The sequence below is a fragment of the Suncus etruscus genome, chromosome 12, assembly GCF_024139225.1.
Source record: "Suncus etruscus isolate mSunEtr1 chromosome 12, mSunEtr1.pri.cur, whole genome shotgun sequence".
Taxonomy (NCBI): domain Eukaryota; kingdom Metazoa; phylum Chordata; class Mammalia; order Eulipotyphla; family Soricidae; genus Suncus; species Suncus etruscus.
Window position 1 is genome coordinate 25,890,728 of NC_064859.1, and position 17,770 is coordinate 25,908,497.

The 17,770-nt window shown below is 39.4% G+C and overlaps 1 protein-coding gene across 1 annotated transcript; it reads left to right on the forward strand.

The window, feature by feature from the left end:
• The first annotated feature begins 417 nt into the window (after nt 1–417).
• GKN2 (gastrokine 2) lies at nt 418–17,258 on the forward strand. Its single transcript, XM_049785124.1, has 6 exons — nt 418–429; nt 2,322–2,375; nt 2,779–2,913; nt 5,098–5,208; nt 7,289–7,451; nt 17,176–17,258. Exons 1-6 carry the CDS (start codon nt 418–420, stop codon nt 17,256–17,258), a joined length of 558 nt encoding a protein of 185 aa, XP_049641081.1.
• The last annotated feature ends 512 nt before the right edge of the window (nt 17,259–17,770 follow it).

Consider the following 17,770-nt stretch of genomic DNA (forward strand, 5'->3'; position numbering starts at 1 on the left):
AGACAAGTGGGAGCCCAACTCTGCCTCAATGGAACACTGTACATCAGCAGGAGATATTAGGAATATGTCATATATATCTACAAGGTACTTGTGTATAGCAAGCATCTTGCAATATTTTTAAAGGGTGGAAGTTGAAATCTCAAGTGTGACCATAGGACAGATAAGCAGGGAATATTTACAAAGTGACCAAGATGTGGATTTTTTATTACTGACTAATGAACTTAATTGATACAGTGTTACATAGCTCATTCTTAATTCTGATAAAGGAGTTTGCTGGGGGTGTGTCTGAGATATGAGCATGGCCTTTTTCAAAGTGATCATTATGGAAAAATATTTCCCCACCTCAAAGCCAGTATAAAGGGTAGAAGCTGTGCGAGGCGATTCACTTGCTCCAGCGCCAACTTTTCTTCAGGCAAAATGAAAGTCCTTGTGAGTATTTCTTTATGCTTCTTCATAATCTTGTGCTGTGCTTTTAGAGAATGTTCCTATCTTATATGATTTGGATTTTAGGACTCTTAAGAAAAAACTATCTGATTCTTTGCTTCTGTGATTGAACGAATTATTAATTATGTCTTTAGCAGAAATAGTGTTGAATATTAAATTGTACATTTATTTGTCAATGACTGTTTTTAAAGATATTTATAAAATAAAATTAAGAGAAACAGAAAAGTAAAATATCTGTGTCAGAAGTAAGCAGGGGGAAGGATGATAGAGCAAGACAGAGAGAGAGAGAGACAGAGAGAGACAGAGAGAGAGACAGAGAGAGACAGAGACAGAAACAGAGAAAAGTAAAATATCTGTCCCAGAGGTAGGCAGTGGGGAGGGTGGAGGGAAACTGGGAACATTGGTGGTAGGAAAAATGCACTAGCGAAGAGTGGTGTATATTGTAAAACTGAACCTCAATAAAGAACAATTTTGTAACCACAGTGCTTAAATAAAAAGTGTAATACCCAATTATTAGTTTTAGAGAAATATAGGTATTTTAGTCATTTCATTTACTCATAAAAATAACTAATTTTAAAATAACACTATGATTATACATACAATGGTAAATCTCATCACCTAAGTGCATGCTAGACCCAATGCAAAACATAGTGTGTGGGGAAAAAAACATAGTGTGTGAATAATTTCATCTTCCCTTCAGTTATGAAGAGTGAAATAAAATCTCCCCATTATACAAAAAATATGAGATGTCAATAACACACTTTCCATAGGACATAAAACATGGCCAGATTAAAGAGCTCCACCTTCCAAGAGTCTCTTGATTTTACAAGACACAATTTTACATAAAATACAGACACATATCTGTGTAGTATTAACAGTGTTTTAAGTTGTGCTTTTGGGGCACTGTACAAGTCCAAAGTTCATTTTAATTGTACCATGAAGATGTGTTCAGTTCTTTACCAACTATTCAAATTAGGCTGATTAAGTAAAGCAGGTAGCTAATATGAAAGTTGTCCTAAAGTTAAAAAAAAAAAGTTTCCTATAAAAGTAGGCAGGTTGGATATATGCTAAGATATCTTTGTTAGATACTTTATTTTTACTCATCAAAAAATAAATGGGATGGGGAGGGATGAAAAAAGAAGGGGAAGTCTCACTGACAGTCCTTAAAAGCACCTGCTCTTCTTCCTCCAAGTTCTTAATAATAGTGTAGTTCACTGTGGTGCTTGGAAGAAAAATCAAAACCTCTATCAATATAAAATGATTTGACACTTTGAAAACAACAGATAAAATATCAGAACTGCCTCATTGTCAATCTCTCAGCTGGCTTGTCTGAGGTATCACTGAAATATAAATCATTGGAAAATATGAAAATGTTCCTTGATTTCAACCTTAAAGGCTAATCATGTCCTCAAGCATAGTATTTTCATAGTTTCCCTTAGAAAAGTATTATATATACTCACCTGAGTCATTTTTAAGTCTCTTTTATCTTCTAGTCTCAAAACAGTTAAATTTTTATTTTGAATTATTAATATAATTTAATTACTGTAACCCATGGTTGGTCTGAAGCTCACCTGAGGTGTGACCCATAGGGAGAAGAATACTTCCTTACTCACCTGTCCTAAATTATTCCATCATAGGATCACTATGTAGAAAGTTATGGTGTTGAAAAGGGTTGAGAATTGAAAATGGGTCTGACAAATAGCATCAATCCAATATGACCAATAAAGAAATGAACATTTGAAAACAGGTTGTTGACAAATAAGGATCATTATCCAATTTTCTAGTTCTAACTATTTGGAGATAGTCTGTTTTGTGATCCTCATGCCTACCTTCATGAATTACACTAAAGGAATTAAAGTCACTGGTCTATTTTTCAGGTGGCATTTCTGGTGGTACTGGCCGTCTTGGGCACACAGTCTCATGGATATGATGTAAGTTGATTTATTATGGACTTCATATCTTGAAGATGTTGGGAGGAAATTACAAGATAATTTGGAAACATGGAATGCACTTTATTATCAAAGGAAACAAGCTAGTTATTTTTTTCGACCATAATGCTTTAAAAATGGAGCTCATTGCTTTCAAATGTGGTCAGTCTAATTCATCCCATGATGCCATTACTTCTTTCCTTTGTGATACAGTATTATAAAAGAACTTTGAATTTTTATTTGAGTTTGAACTGTTTTTTGTAATTCTATTCTAAGTAACCCAATGGAGAGATTTCAGGTTTTGGCTTCTCATAGTAGGAGGAAATATTAATTTTAATTTTAATGGGGGTTACTTTTAGATGCCCTTAATTTTTGGGAAAACCATTATATCTTGTTGTCATTCTAGGTTTTTAACATCATCAGTCCAACCAACAATGGCAATGTTCAGGAAACAATGACAATTGATAATGAAAAAAATATCGCGGTGGTTAACATCCATGCAGGATCCTGCTCTTCTACTACAATTTTTGATTATAAGCACGTAAGCAATGAAGAAATAATTTTGCATCTTCAAAAATAGTCTCTTCAGGGCCCAGAGAGATAGCACAGCGGTGTTTGCCTTGCAAGCAGCCAATCCAGGACCAAAGGTGGTTGGTTCGAATCCCGGTGTCCCATATGGTCCCCCGTGCCTGCCAGGAGCTATTTCTGAGCAGACAGCCAGGAGTAACCCCTGAGCACCGCCGGGTGTGGCCCAAAAAACCAAAAAAAAAAAAAAAAAAAAAAAAAAAGTCTCTTCAAGGGCAAAGAGAACCATATAGTACATATTTGAATTCCAAGATCTAAAAGCGATTGAAGTTGCTTTTAACTTTTTAACTTTTTTGAAAGTTGAAATTTCTTGCTTCTGCTTTCCCTTTAAATAATCAATGTTTGGATTATAAAAGAAACAAAGTCATGTCTAAGGAAGATGATCAGGAAAATAAAAACTATGATAGAAAATGTGCAGGTGTGCCCGGAGAGATAGCACAGAGGTGTTTGCCTTGCAAGCAGCCGATCCAGGACCAAAGGTGGTTGGTTCAAATCCCTGTGTCCCATATGATTCCCCGTGCCTGCCAGGAGCTATTTCTGAGTAGACAGCCAGACGTAACCCCTGAGCACCGCCGGGTGTGACCAAAAACCAAAAAGAAAAAAGAAAATGTGCAGGTTTACTGGACATTTTCCAGTGGAGATTTGAAATGTAATGCTATTTTCTTCATCTAGGCTCAAAAATTGCCTAGAAAAGCCATCAAGCAATGCCTTAAACAAATGATCATAGTTTTAGAGGAATAAGTAAATGATCAAACATAGTTTTAGGGACTCTAAAACAAAAAATTTCTTCAGAAAAAATTGTGAAACAAAAAGTATTTAAAACCAAAGGTATCTAGGCCTACACAAAATTTAATATATATTCAATCTATTATACTTTAAAAAATCGTATCTTTTTATTTTGCAAGAAGAAACCTATCTTAACTAAAAATCATCAAACTATTTCAAGGTTAATTTGCTATTAATTATTAGTCCCAGAATCTGTTAAGAAAATTTATTTTGTTACTTCACCATATATACTTTTATTTGTTTCCCATTTATTCTCTGACACTAATTAGGAACCTACTTTTTTTTTTTTTTTTGGTTTTTCGGGCACACCCGTTTGATGCTCAGGGGTTACTCCTGGCTAAGCGCTCAGAACTTGCCCCGGCTTGGGGGGACCATATGGGATGCTGGGGGATCGAACCACGGTCCTTCCTTGACTAGCGCTTGCAAGGCAGACACCTTACCTCTAGTGCCACCTTGTAGGCCCCAGGAACCTACTTTTACCTCCATTGAACTATGTATGTACAGTTGTATGTATGTATGTATGTATGTATGTATATATGTAGGTTGTAGTTCAAATTAATGGGTGTCTGTACATGATTTTATTTTATTTTATTTTATTCATTTTCTTATTGAAATGTTCACATATACCCCACCCTTATTGATGGAAGTCCCAAAGAATTTTTGAAAATGTAGAGTATTTGGAAAATATTGTTTAAAAGGAAGTCGTTTTGAAATTGTTTTTCAGCAAATGTCAGGTAAATTCCAAGAGTTTAAGATATATGTATTGGAGAGGATATGGTTTAGGCGTCTCTGTCATCAGACTTAGCCCATTCTATTTTTGAATTATAGGAACTGGTAATTTACAAGAATTAAAAAACAGGAAGTAGAAAGACTTCGGTTGTACAATTATTTATTGTTGTATAATAATTCAGAATTCTAAAGAAAGTCTACCTTTGATTCCAAGTTCCTCACTACCTGTTAATCTTTCTGTCCCAACTTCCTCTAACTCTTCAGCTAGTTGGTTTTGAGATGAATAAAAGATGGAAAAAAGATGGAAAGGAGATTTCTGTATGGTGTGTTTAAGGCGAGACTACATTTTACTGTGATTATCTCCAATGGTAGACTCAAATCCTATAGCACAAAACAGAGGTGCAGATCATGGATTTTCATAATTTCAAAGAGATGAGATAAGTGAACAAGTAAAAATACCATGTAAAAGAAGGTGATAGACTAGAATCTATTGCAGATTGGAAATCAGTCAGATGCACTCACTCTGCACACATAAAACTTTCCTCGGGGCTCTCAGCTGACAACCTTAGTAAGTTCAGGCCCAAGAATTAGGAACTGGACTGTGACTGTGCTTTTGCTGTCTCAGGGCTACATTGCAACCAGGATGCTCTCACGAAGAGCCTGCTACATCATGAAATTGGACCATAAACGCATCCCTGCCCTGGACCAACTCAAACGCTACATCTACGAGAGGAAGGTAATTCTGGAATACTCATAAATACTCTGGTTAATGGGGAATTGAATAGGGTGAGAGTGGATTTCAGAATATTACAACTTATGGTGGATGCCTTTTAGGAGAGGAAAAGATCTATTAGATTGTTTCGTTTGTTTTTGGGCCACACCTGGTGACACTCAGGGGTTACTCCTGGCTATGCGCTCAGAAATAGCTCCTGGCTTGGGGGACCATATGGAACGCTGGGAATCAAACCGCAGTCAAATGCTCTACCACTTGAGCCACCACTCTGGCCCCTCAATGCATTTTTATAATGATCTAATAGTTTTCCTTCTCAGATCAAGGATTTGTGATTAATAGAAAAATTAGTAGAAAACTGTGTGACATAATCCTTCTTTTTTTTTTTTTTTTTTTTTTTTTTTTTTTTGGTTTTTGGGCCACACCCGTTTGACGCTCAGGGGTTACTCCTGGCTATGTGCTCAGAAATCGCCCCTGGCTTGGGGGGGACCATATGGGACGCCGGGGGATCGAACCGCGGTCCTTCCTTGGCTAGCGCTTGCAAGGCAGACACCTTACCTCCAGCGCCACCTACCCGGCCCCGACATAATCCTTCTTAATGAAAGAAACATGCAAAGCACAGTGTAGTGAGACTAACAAATACAGCAGGAGGCTTGAAGTTGGCTGTAATCCCCTTCCATGACTTTCTATATGGAACATCCTTGATGTGGGATCATCTCCTATTTCTTTCACTGTCTACAGTGAAAAGTGCTACTATGCAGAATGAATGCCAGAAAGAGATACTCTTTTAAATATATGTCATGTATTGAATGACAGTGAAATACATAATTTCAAAATTATTCATGATAAAGTTTCAAACTGTTTGAATCCACTTCCCTCTACCAATATTTCCAGCTTCCTTCCCACATCCAGCCTGCATCTCTGAATCCTCCGCTCTCTCCTGTTAGGCATTTTGATATAATACTGTTACTAACAATATCATATGACTTTACTTCCTTTTAGAACTCAGTCCTGGTCCAGAGCAGCCATTTCACTCTTTCATCGTCCACCCCCCCATCACAGTGCAAACCTCCTACTAAGACTTCCTTAATTTCTATTATCTTTGGGCATTAATTACTCCCCTATTCTGTTTCTTTATTTCCTATAAATAAGCACAATCATTCTGTCTGCACTTCTCTCTTTGACTTATTTCATTCAGCATGCTTTCCAGTTCTATCTACTTTTTTACTGGCCTTGTAGCATTCCATTGTGTACCTGTAGCATAGTATTTGTTTTCATGCACTTGGGTTGTTTTCAAATTCTGGCTACTATGACTTGTGCTGCAATGAATATTGGGATGCAGATGTTATTTTTTACATTGATGTTTTGGGGCCCTTAAAATATATTCCCAGGAATAGAATTTCTGGGTCACATGGAAGCTCAATTTCTAGTTTTCTGAGGAATGTCCACATTGTCTTTCAAAAAAGTTGGACTAGGCGACATTCCCACCAGCAGTAAATGAGGGCTCCTCTCTGGACCCCTCTTTGAATTGATCCCAACATTTGTGGTGGTTGTTCTTTGTGAAGAGTGCCTGTATCTTTGATGTGAGGTTATATCTCATTGTTTTGATTAGCACTTCCCTGATGATTTGTGATATATGGTATTTTCATATGCCTTTTGACCCTTTGCATTCTTCTTTGAGGAAGTTTATATTTATTTTATCTCACTATTTTTTTTATAAAGTTGGATTTTTTCTTTATGAAGTTCTACTAGTGCTTAATATATCTTTGAGATTAGCCTTTTATCAGATGAGTTGTGGGAAAATAATTTCTCCCAGTTTGTGGATTGTCTGCATACTTTTGTCTTCATTTTTTTTTGATGTGCAGAAGTTTTTTTGTTTAATGTAATACCATTTGCACTACATTGTACTACATTTGTAGAACATTGCTTGGTCAATGACATTTTGTTCTTAGAAGTAATATCTTAGACCCACAGCCACTCTCGATTTATTAATATCAAAAAGAAAAAAGAGACAATCTAGAATACAATAACCATATTTTGCTTAGTTTCATTTGCCATCCTCTCAAACTCTGTTATACTCTTCTAGGCTCTGAAAAACTTTTTCTCTGACAAATACACCTGGGTCAAGTACAACCCTCTACAGTCTTTCATCGCAAAAGTAGACTGGTTCCTCTTTGGATCTCCCATTAAACAGCTATGCAAGGATATCCCTCTATACAAGGGAGAAGTGGTTGAAAAACCAATGTCACGTGAGTATCAATACATCAATCTTTCATTCCAGTGTTTTCCAAAAGCTTTAGTAGAACAAACACTTGCTGTATTATGAAGCACAAATAAGCATAAAATGTGAATGATATATCTACCACCTATGGAAATTGTATAACCATTAGGGAAATGCAGAAATGAATAAAATATGCTTTCAGAGAATATACAACCTGGTGAAGTTGATGAAATGTTAGATAAAGATAAAGAAAAGGGTGCTTGTAGCCAGAGAAATAGTGCCTTGGGAAAGGCACTTGCTCTGCATGTGGCCATCTTGAATTTGGTCTCTTACCATCTCATATGGTCCTCTGAGAGCCACCAGATGTGATTATTGAGTGCAGAGTCAGGAGTAAGCTATAAGTATTGCTAGATGTGCCCCCATCCCAAAAAAATTGCCAAGAAAAAGAAAGCGATTGACTGTTACATATGAGACTTTAACATATAAGAAATTTGGATGGGAAAATATCCTCTTGGGGACAAAGAGGTAGTACAGAGTGTAGGGTGCTTGCTTTGCATGTAGCCAAGCCTGGATCAATCCTCAGCACTTTATATAGTGCCCTGAATGTGTCAAAAGTTAGCTCAGAGTCAAGAATATGCCCTGAGCACAACATGGTGTGGCCCCAAATCAAAACAAAACATAAAATACAAACCGAAATAAAACCATAAAATGAGGAAGGGGAGATCTTAAAATATTATTTTTATGAAAATGATAAGGAGGATCAGAGTGATATTACAGGGAGTAGGGTGTTTGGCTTGCAAATGGCCAACTAAATTTTGATCACTGGCATCCAAAATGGTCCACAAGCCTGCAAGAGAAATTTCTTTTTTTTTTAAATTTTTATTGAAACCATTGTGATTTACAAAGTTTTTCGTAAATAAATTTCAGTTATACAGTGACAGTAAATTAGGACCATTCCCACCTCCAGTGTTGACCTCCCTCCACCAAAGTTCCCAGAGTACATCCTATAGCTTCACTCTTAGCCTCCTGGCATGTCAGTGTAATAGGCCCATTTTAAGTTGTGATTGGTATAGTTTGGATCTCTTGATTCTATTATTTTTTACTTTGGCTTGGATATTTTGTTCTGTCCTTTTTTCTTATCTCTACCAAAGCACCTGAGACCACTTAGCCCTTGACCCCAATCCTTTTACAGAAAACTCCAGAAATATGAGATAACACAAAGCAATTCATGTCACAAGTTTCTATAAAAAAGGAGCCCCTAACTAGAAGATAAAAATAAAATTTAAAAAAGTGATGGCAGTTTTTATTTTATTTATTTATTGCATAAGCACAGAAAATGTTGGGGACATTAGAAAGAAAAAACCCTTGACCTAAAATGTAGGATGTGCTTACTCATGAAGCATCTTGGCATAAGAAAAACTACAGGTTCTGGCCATACTAATTGTCTAACCCTAACGTCTTTCTTCATGATCCCAGGAAAAGTTTTTCTTAATTACAGTTGTTGCAGTCAGGCTTCTATAATTAGAGATCTTGGTTTTTGCACAGAGCCTTTGTCAAAGCTGAGGTGTCACAGACTATTTATGATTTCATCTCACCATTAAGTGGCGAGGCAGGGAAACCTGCCCTGAAAGCAAGTTGTTGCTGTTTCTTAGTCATCAGGGTGTCATATGAGCCCACCCTGGAGCAAGTTAGTGCCAGGGCAGCATTAGGGCCTCCCTGGTGGAAGTTTGATTCCTGCTGTTGGTTCAGAAAATCATGCCAGTACCAAGGATGAAGGTTCAGGGTTGGAGGTCGATGTCTGATTAATTGAGACCTAAGTCAAGTCAATATATCAAATGTTCAGGGTGAAAGGCATCTGCCAGAAGTAATTCCTGAGTGTATCCCTTGTGTGCAGCCAGGTGTGTCCCAAAACATAAAAAGGACACACATTTAATAATGAAAAGAAAATGTTCTAAAGGTCTAAATTTAGAATGGAGAGTATAGTTAATAATGTGCAATTGTATATTTGAAAGTGACTAATAAATCTGCACTTTGGCCATACACAGATGTTACTTATGTACTTGTTGAGATGTTGGATGTTTTATTTGTCACTATCCTACAAATGTTCTCTCAAATCACTTTGTACATCACTTTGCATACTTTACATAAAAGTGTATTTTTAATTTATTGCTCAATGAAGTTAAAAATTCTCAGAATATTGGCTAGAATTGGTACAAGAAAAATAAGTACAAGTTACTGGCAGATAAAGATTTTATTTAAAAAATAACAAACCTACCCTGGTTCTCACAGGTGTCATGTCATTGCAGCCACTGTCAGTAATTTTAAATAAGTTTCTAAATATGGGCAATTGGAAGAGAGGTTTCACCACAAATGAGGACTATAGAAAAAAATTCCCCAGAGACACAGAGGAAGAGAAAAACAGATAACATGTACTGTACTTCTGCATTGCAGAAAAATATTTTAAGATACTCTTCTTTTAGTAAGATAATGAGTACTTCTAAGAAAGCTTGTTCAGAAATTTTTTTTTTTTTTTTTTTTTTTTTTATTTTTTATCTTTATTTAAACACCGTGATTACAAACATGATTATAGTTGTATGATTACAGTCATGTAAAGAGCACCCCCCCTTCACCGGTGTAACATTCCCACCACCAATTTCCCAGATCTCCCTCCTCCCCACCCCCCTACACCTGTACTCGAGACAGGCTTTCTACTTCCCTCATTCATTCACATTTTATGATAGTTTTCAGTGTAGTCATCTCTGCAACTGCACTCATCACTCTATGTGATGAGCTGCATGTCCTGAGCTGCACCTACCAGCCCTCATCTCTCTTGTCTCTGAGATATTGTTAAAAATGTCCTTCATTTTTCTTAAAGCCCATAGATGAGTGAAACCATTCTGCGTCTTTCTCTCTCCCTCTGACTTACTTCACTCAGCATAATAGATTCCATGTACATCCATGTATTGGAAAATTTCATGACTTCATCTCTCCTGATGGCTGCATAGTATTCCATTGTGTATATGTACCACAGTTTCTTCAGCCACTCATCTGTTGAAGGGCATCTTGGTTGTTTCCAGAGTCTGGCTATTGTAAATAGCGCTGCAATGAATATAGGAGTAAGGAAGGGTTTTTTGTATTGTATTTTTGTGTTTCTTGGGTATATTCCTAGGAGTGGTATAGCTGGATCGTATGGAAGCTCAATTTCCAGTTTGTGAAGGAATCTCCATATCGCTTTCCATAAAGGTTGTACTAGACGGCATTCCCACCAGCAGTGAAAAAGAGTTCCTTTCTCTCCACATCCCCGCCAGCACTGCTTGTTTTCCTTTCTTGTGATGTGTGCCAATCTCAGTGGCGTGAGGTGGTACCTCATAGTAGTTTTGATTTGCATCTCCCTGACGATTAGTGATGTTGAACATCTTTTCATGTGCCTTTTGGCCATTTGCCTTTCTTCTTTTTCAAAGTGTCTGTTCATTTCTTCTCCCCATTTTTTGATGGGGTTAGTTGTTTTTTTCTTGTATAGTTCTGTCAGTACCTTGTAAATTTTGGATATTAGCCCTTTATCTGATGTGTATTGGGTGAATAATTTCTCCCACTCAGTGGGTGGCCTTTGTATTCTGGGCGCTATTTCCTTTGAGATGCAGAAGCTTTTCAGCTTAATATAGTCCCATCTGTTTATCTCTGCTTCCACTTGCTTGGAAAGTGCTGTCTCCTCCTTAAAGATGCCTTTAGTCTCAATGTCCTGGAGTGTTTCACCTACATGTTGTTCTATATACCTTATAGTTTCAGTTCTGATATCAAGGTCTTTAATCCATTTGGATTTTACCTTTGTATATGGTGTTAGCTGGGGGTCTGAGTTCGCTTTTTTGCAAGTGGTTAACCAGTTGTGCCAACACCACTTGTTGAATAGGCTTTCCCTGCTCCATTTAGGATTTTTTGCTCCTTTATCAAAAACAAGGTGGTTATATGTCTGAGGAACCTTCTCTGAGTACTCAAGCCTATTCCACTGATCTGAGGGTCTGTTTTTATTCCAATACCATGCTGTTTTTTATAACTGTTGCTTTGTAATACAACTTAAAATTGGGGAAAGTAATGCCTCCCATATTCCTTTTCCCAAGGAGTGCTTTAGCTATTCGAGGTTGTTTGTTGTTCCAGATGAATTTCAGAAGTATTTGATCCACTTCTTTGAAAAATGTCATGGGTATCTTTAGAGGAATCGCGTTAAATCTGTACAATGCTTTTGGAAGTATTGCCATTTTAATGATGTTGATCCTGCCAATCCATGAGCATGGTATGTGTTTCCATTTCCGCGTGTCCTCTCTTATTTCTTGGAGCAGTGTTTTGTAGTTTTCTTTGTATAGATCCTTCACATCTTTAGTCAGGTTGACTCCAAGATATTTGAGTTTGTGTGGAACTAATGTGAATGGGATTGTTCTCTTAATGTCCATTTCTTCCCTATCATTATTCGTGTATAAAAAGGCCATTGATTTTTGTGTGTTAATTTTGTATCCTGCCACTTTGCTATACAAATCTATTATTTCTAGAAGCTTTTTGGTAGAGTCTTTAGGGTTTTCTAAGTAGAGTATCATGTCATCTGCAAACAGTGAGAGCTTGACTTCTTCCTTTCCTATCTGAATTCCCTTGATATCTTTTTCTTGCCTAATCGCTATAGCAAGTACTTCCAGTGCTATGTTGAATAGGAGTGGTGAGAGAGGACAGCCTTGTCTTGTACCAGAATTTAGAGGAAAGGATTTTAGTTTTTCTCCATTGAGGATAATATTTGCCACTGGCTTCTGGTAGATGGCTTTGACTATATTGAGAAAGGTTCCTTTTATTCCTATCTTGCTGAGAGTTTTAATCAAGAATGGGTGTTGAACCTTATCAAATGCTTTTTCTGCATCTATTGATATGACCATGTGATTTTTATTTTTGTTGTTGTTTATGTTGTGTATTATATTAATAGATTTACGGATGTTAAACCATCCTTGCATTCCTGGGATGAAACCTACTTGATCAAAGTGAATGATCTTCTTGATGAGGCACTGGATCCTGTTCGCCAGGATTTTGTTGAGGATCTTTGCATCTGTGTTCATCAGGGATATTGGTCTGTAATTTTCTTTTTTGGCAGCATCTCTATCAGGTTTTGGTATTAAGGTGATGTTGGCTTCATAAAAGCTATTTGGAAGTATTCCTGTTTTTTCGATTTCATAAAAGAGCCTGGCCAGAATTGGTAGTAGTTCCTCTTGAAAGGTTTGAAAGAATTCATTCGTGAATCCATCAGGGCCTGGGCTTTTGTTTTTGGGTAAATTTTTGATTACAGTTTTAATTTCCTCAATAGTGATGGGGGTGTTTAGATATGCTACCTCTTCTTTATTCAACCGTGGAAGGTTATATGAGTTCAGAAATTTATCCATTTCTTCCAGGTTCTCATATTTAGTGGCATAGAGTTTCTCAAAGTATTCTCTGAATACCCTTTGAATCTCTGCAGTATCTGTAGTGATCTCCCCCTTCTCATTTCTAATACGCGTTATCAAGTTTCTCTCTTTCTTTTGCTTTGTGAGTTTTGCCAATGGTCTATCAATCTTGTTTATTTTTTCAAAGAACCAACTTCTGCTTTCGTTGATCTTTCGGATTGTTTTTTGGGTTTCCACTTCGTTGATTTCTGCTCTCAGCTTTGTTATTTCCTTCTGTCTCCCTATTTTTGGGTCCTTTTGTTGAGCACTTTCTAGTTCTATTAGCTGTGTCATTAAGCTACTCAGGTAAGCTCCTTCTTCCTTCCTGATGTGTGCTTGCAAAGCTATAAATTTTCCTCTCAGTACTGCTTTTGCTGTGTCCCATAAGTTCTGATAGTTTGTGTCTTTATTGTCATTTGTTTCCAGGAACCTTTTGATTTCCTCCTTGATTTCATCTCGGACCCACTGGTTATTGAGTATGAGGCTGTTTAACTTCCAGGTGTTAAATTTTTTCTTCTGTGTCCCTTTGCAGTTCACATCTAACTTCAGAGCCTTGTGGTCAGCAAAGGCAGCCTGCAAAATGTCTATCTTTTTTATTTTATGGAGGTATGTTTTATGTGCCAGCACATGATCTATCCTGGAGAATGATCCATGTACATTGGAAAAGAATGTGTATCCAGGTTTCTGAGGATAGAGTGCCCTATATATATCTACTAGGCCTCTTTCATCCATTTCTTTTTGCAGGTCTAGTATATTTTTGTTGGGTTTCCATTTGGTTGACCTATCAAGTGTTGACAAGCCTGTGTTGAGGTCTCCCACAATTATTGTGTTATTATTGATATCCTTCTTCAGATTTGTCAACAATTGTATTAAATACTTTGCTGGACCCTCATTCGGTGCGTATATGTTTAGGAGAGTGATTTCTTCTTGCTGTACAAATCCCTTGATTAGTACATAATATCCATCTTTGTCCCTTACAATTTTTCTGAGTATAAAGTTTGTGTCATCTGATATTAGTATGGCCACCCCCGCTTTTTTAAGGGTGTTGTTTGCTTGAATGATTTTCCTCCAGCCTTTGATTTTGAGTCTATGTTTATTCTGACTATTCAGGTGTGTTTCTTGTAGACAGCAGAAGGTTGGCTTCAGTTTTTTGATCCATTTCGCCACTCTGTGCCTCTTAACTGGTGCATTTAGTCCATTGACATTGAGAGAAATAATTGTCATGGGATTTATTGCCATCTTTGTGTAGAAGTTTGGTGTGTTTTTTGTTCTGTCTTGTTTTTAGAGTAGATCTTTCAGTTTTTCTTTTAAGGCTGGTTTTGAGTCTGCAAAGATTTTGAGCTGTTGTTTATCTGTGAAGCCGTGTATACATCCGTCAAACCTGAAACTTAGTTTTGCTGGGTGCAATATTCTTGGCGAAGCATTTATTTCATTGAGTTTTGCCACTACGTCCCACCACTGCCTTCTGGCCTTGAGTGTTTCTGGTGACAGGTCTGCTGTAAATTTCAAGGATGCTCCGTGGAATGTAATTTCCCTTTTCGATCTTGCTGCTTGCAGTATTCTATCTCTATCGGTGGGTTTCATCATGGTGACTAGGATGTGTCTTGGGGTGTTTCTACTGGGGTCTTTTTTAGCTGGTACTCTTCGGGCATGCAGGATTTGGTCACATGTTTTCTTTAGCTCTGGTAGTTTCTCTGTGATGATGTTCTTAACCATTGATTCTTCCTGAAGATTTTCTTCTTGGGTCTCTGGAACTCCAATGATTCTGAAGTTGTTTCTGTTGAGCTTATCAAAGACTTCTATTTTCATCTTCTCATATTCTTTGAGTAAATTTTCCATTGTCTGATCATTTGATTTGAGGTTTTTTTCTAATCTCTTCTGCTGTGTAAAGTTGTTATGCATCTCATCTTCTAAAGCACTAATTCTATCCTCAGCTGCTGTTAACCTGTTGGAAAACTCATCCATTATGTTCTTCAATTCGTCTATTGAGTTTTTCAGACCTGTTATCTGATCTGATATTTCAGTTTGGAGTTTTCTGATTTCTGTCTTCATATTCTCTTGATTTTTATTAGTGCTCTGATTTATACTTTCTTTGATATCTGATAGCAACCTCCATATTTCGTCTCTAAACTCCATTTCTGAAAGACTGCTTAGGTAGTTGGTCGTTGTTGGGTCATCAGAGTTTCCATCTTCATTCTCTATGGTTGAAGTTGGTCTGCGTAGTCTCCCCATTGTCTCGCTTACGCTGTGGGTTTTTCTACGTGTTGTGGTGGTACTCATTGGCGAGGTGGAGTGCGCGGCCGCGAAGCGCAGCGGAGCGGCCGCGCTCCGGCCCCCAAACACTCACCTCAGCCGAGGCAAGCCGTCAGGGGATGCCTGGGGAGGCCCCCAAGTGTCTGCCAAGCAAAGAAACCAGCACAATCCACAACTCCAACAGAAAACTCACAGCCCCAGCGAGACACGCCTTGAAGAGATTAATGCTGAATCAGGTCAAAGTTCCCAGGTTGATGCAGGCTGGGGGAGGTCCCAAAATGTCTGCCGGGCCTAGGGGTCCAGCAGTCAGCCTGATCTGCAACTCCGGCCCCCAAACACTCACCTCAGCCGAGGCAAGCCGTCAGGGGATGCCTGGGGAGGCCCCCAAGTGTCTGCCAAGCAAAGAAACCAGCACAATCCACAACTCCAACAGAAAACTCACAGCCCCAGCGAGACACGCCTTGAAGAGATTAATGCTCAGCCGAGGCAAGCCGTCAGGGGATGCCTGGGGAGGCCCCCAAGTGTCTGCCAAGCAAAGAAACCAGCACAATCCACAACTCCAACAGAAAACTCACAGCCCCAGCGAGACACGCCTCAGCCGAGGCAAGCCGTCAGGGGATGCCTGGGGAGGCCCCCAAGTGTCTGCCAAGCAAAGAAACCAGCACAATCCACAACTCCAACAGAAAACTCACAGCCCCAGCGAGACACGCCTCAGCCGAGGCAAGCCGTCAGGGGATGCCTGGGGAGGCCCCCAAGTGTCTGCCAAGCAAAGAAACCAGCACAATCCACAACTCCAACAGAAAACTCACAGCCCCAGCGAGACACGCCTCAGCCGAGGCAAGCCGTCAGGGGATGCCTGGGGAGGCCCCCAAGTGTCTGCCAAGCAAAGAAACCAGCACAATCCACAACTCCAACAGAAAACTCACAGCCCCAGCGAGACACGCCTTGAAGAGATTAATGCTGAATCAGGTCAAAGTTCCCAGGTTGATGCAGGCTGGGGGAGGTCCCAAAATGTCTGCCGGGCCTAGGGGTCCAGCAGTCAGCCTGATCTGCAACTCCGGCCCCCAAACACTCACCTCAGCCGAGGCAAGCCGTCAGGGGATGCCTGGGGAGGCCCCCAAGTGTCTGCCAAGCAAAGAAACCAGCACAATCCACAACTCCAACAGAAAACTCACAGCCCCAGCGAGACACGCCTTGAAGAGATTAATGCTCAGCCGAGGCAAGCCGTCAGGGGATGCCTGGGGAGGCCCCCAAGTGTCTGCCAAGCAAAGAAACCAGCACAATCCACAACTCCAACAGAAAACTCACAGCCCCAGCGAGACACGCCTCAGCCGAGGCAAGCCGTCAGGGGATGCCTGGGGAGGCCCCCAAGTGTCTGCCAAGCAAAGAAACCAGCACAATCCACAACTCCAACAGAAAACTCACAGCCCCAGCGAGACACGCCTCAGCCGAGGCAAGCCGTCAGGGGATGCCTGGGGAGGCCCCCAAGTGTCTGCCAAGCAAAGAAACCAGCACAATCCACAACTCCAACAGAAAACTCACAGCCCCAGCGAGACACGCCTCAGCCGAGGCAAGCCGTCAGGGGATGCCTGGGGAGGCCCCCAAGTGTCTGCCAAGCAAAGAAACCAGCACAATCCACAACTCCAACAGAAAACTCACAGCCCCAGCGAGACACGCCTTGAAGAGATTAATGCTGAATCAGGTCAAAGTTCCCAGGTTGATGCAGGCTGGGGGAGGTCCCAAAATGTCTGCCGGGCCTAGGGGTCCAGCAGTCAGCCTGATCTGCAACTCCGGCCCCCAAACACTCACCTCAGCCGAGGCAAGCCGTCAGGGGATGCCTGGGGAGGCCCCCAAGTGTCTGCCAAGCAAAGAAACCAGCACAATCGTTCAGAAATTTTTAAGTCTTGTTTAAGATACTACATTACTCTCCTTTGAAATACAAGCAAATATAAAATAGCCTCTAGTCATGATATTTATAAAATACCGGTCTGATGCATCCTAGTAATATATTTACTAATCTATTTCTTTTATTTGTTTCAACCTTTTCAGATAAACCTGGTGCTGGAGGTTGTGCAAAGGCTGGGGTTCTGGGCATCCTTGGAATTTCCATCTGTGCAGACATTCACATATAGATATCAGCATGCTAATTGCCCCTTTTCAAAGAAAATACCCTTAGTTTCTAGCCAGCAGTCAAAATAAATTCGTTCTTAATGCCTCAATTAATTTCAAGTTTCAATAGTAAAATATAAATGCTATATTTACAGGTATCTGGGTGTTTGATTTTATTTGGTGTTTGATAGCAAAAGAAGCCAAATGATGGGGCTGGAGTGGTGGTGCAAGTGGTATGGCATTTGCCTTGCAAGCAGCAAACCTAAGACAGACCGTGATTCTATACCCCTCCTCCTATATGGTCCCCCAAGCCAGGAGCGATTTCTGAGCATATAACCCCTGATCACACTATGTGTGATCCAAAAACAAACAAACAAAAAAGCCAAATGATTTATATATAAATATATAGAAAGGAAGAAAAACCAGAATTTCAAGGGTCTAACATGTGAAATCCCAGTTCATACAGCTAGGCCACGAACAATTTGGTTAGCTGTGGATAAGTCTACATTTCATATATGCCCACTACATGAATTAT

What these genes read in the sequence shown, in the direction of transcription:
- GKN2 (XM_049785124.1), top strand. An exon ending in GCTACATCTACGAGAGGAAG is followed by an intron (nt 5,209 to 7,288) that starts GTAATTCTGGAA and finishes ATACTCTTCTAG; the next exon opens with GCTCTGAAAAACTTTTTCTC. An exon ending in GGTTGAAAAACCAATGTCAC is followed by an intron (nt 7,452 to 17,175) that starts GTGAGTATCAAT and finishes CAACCTTTTCAG; the next exon opens with ATAAACCTGGTGCTGGAGGT.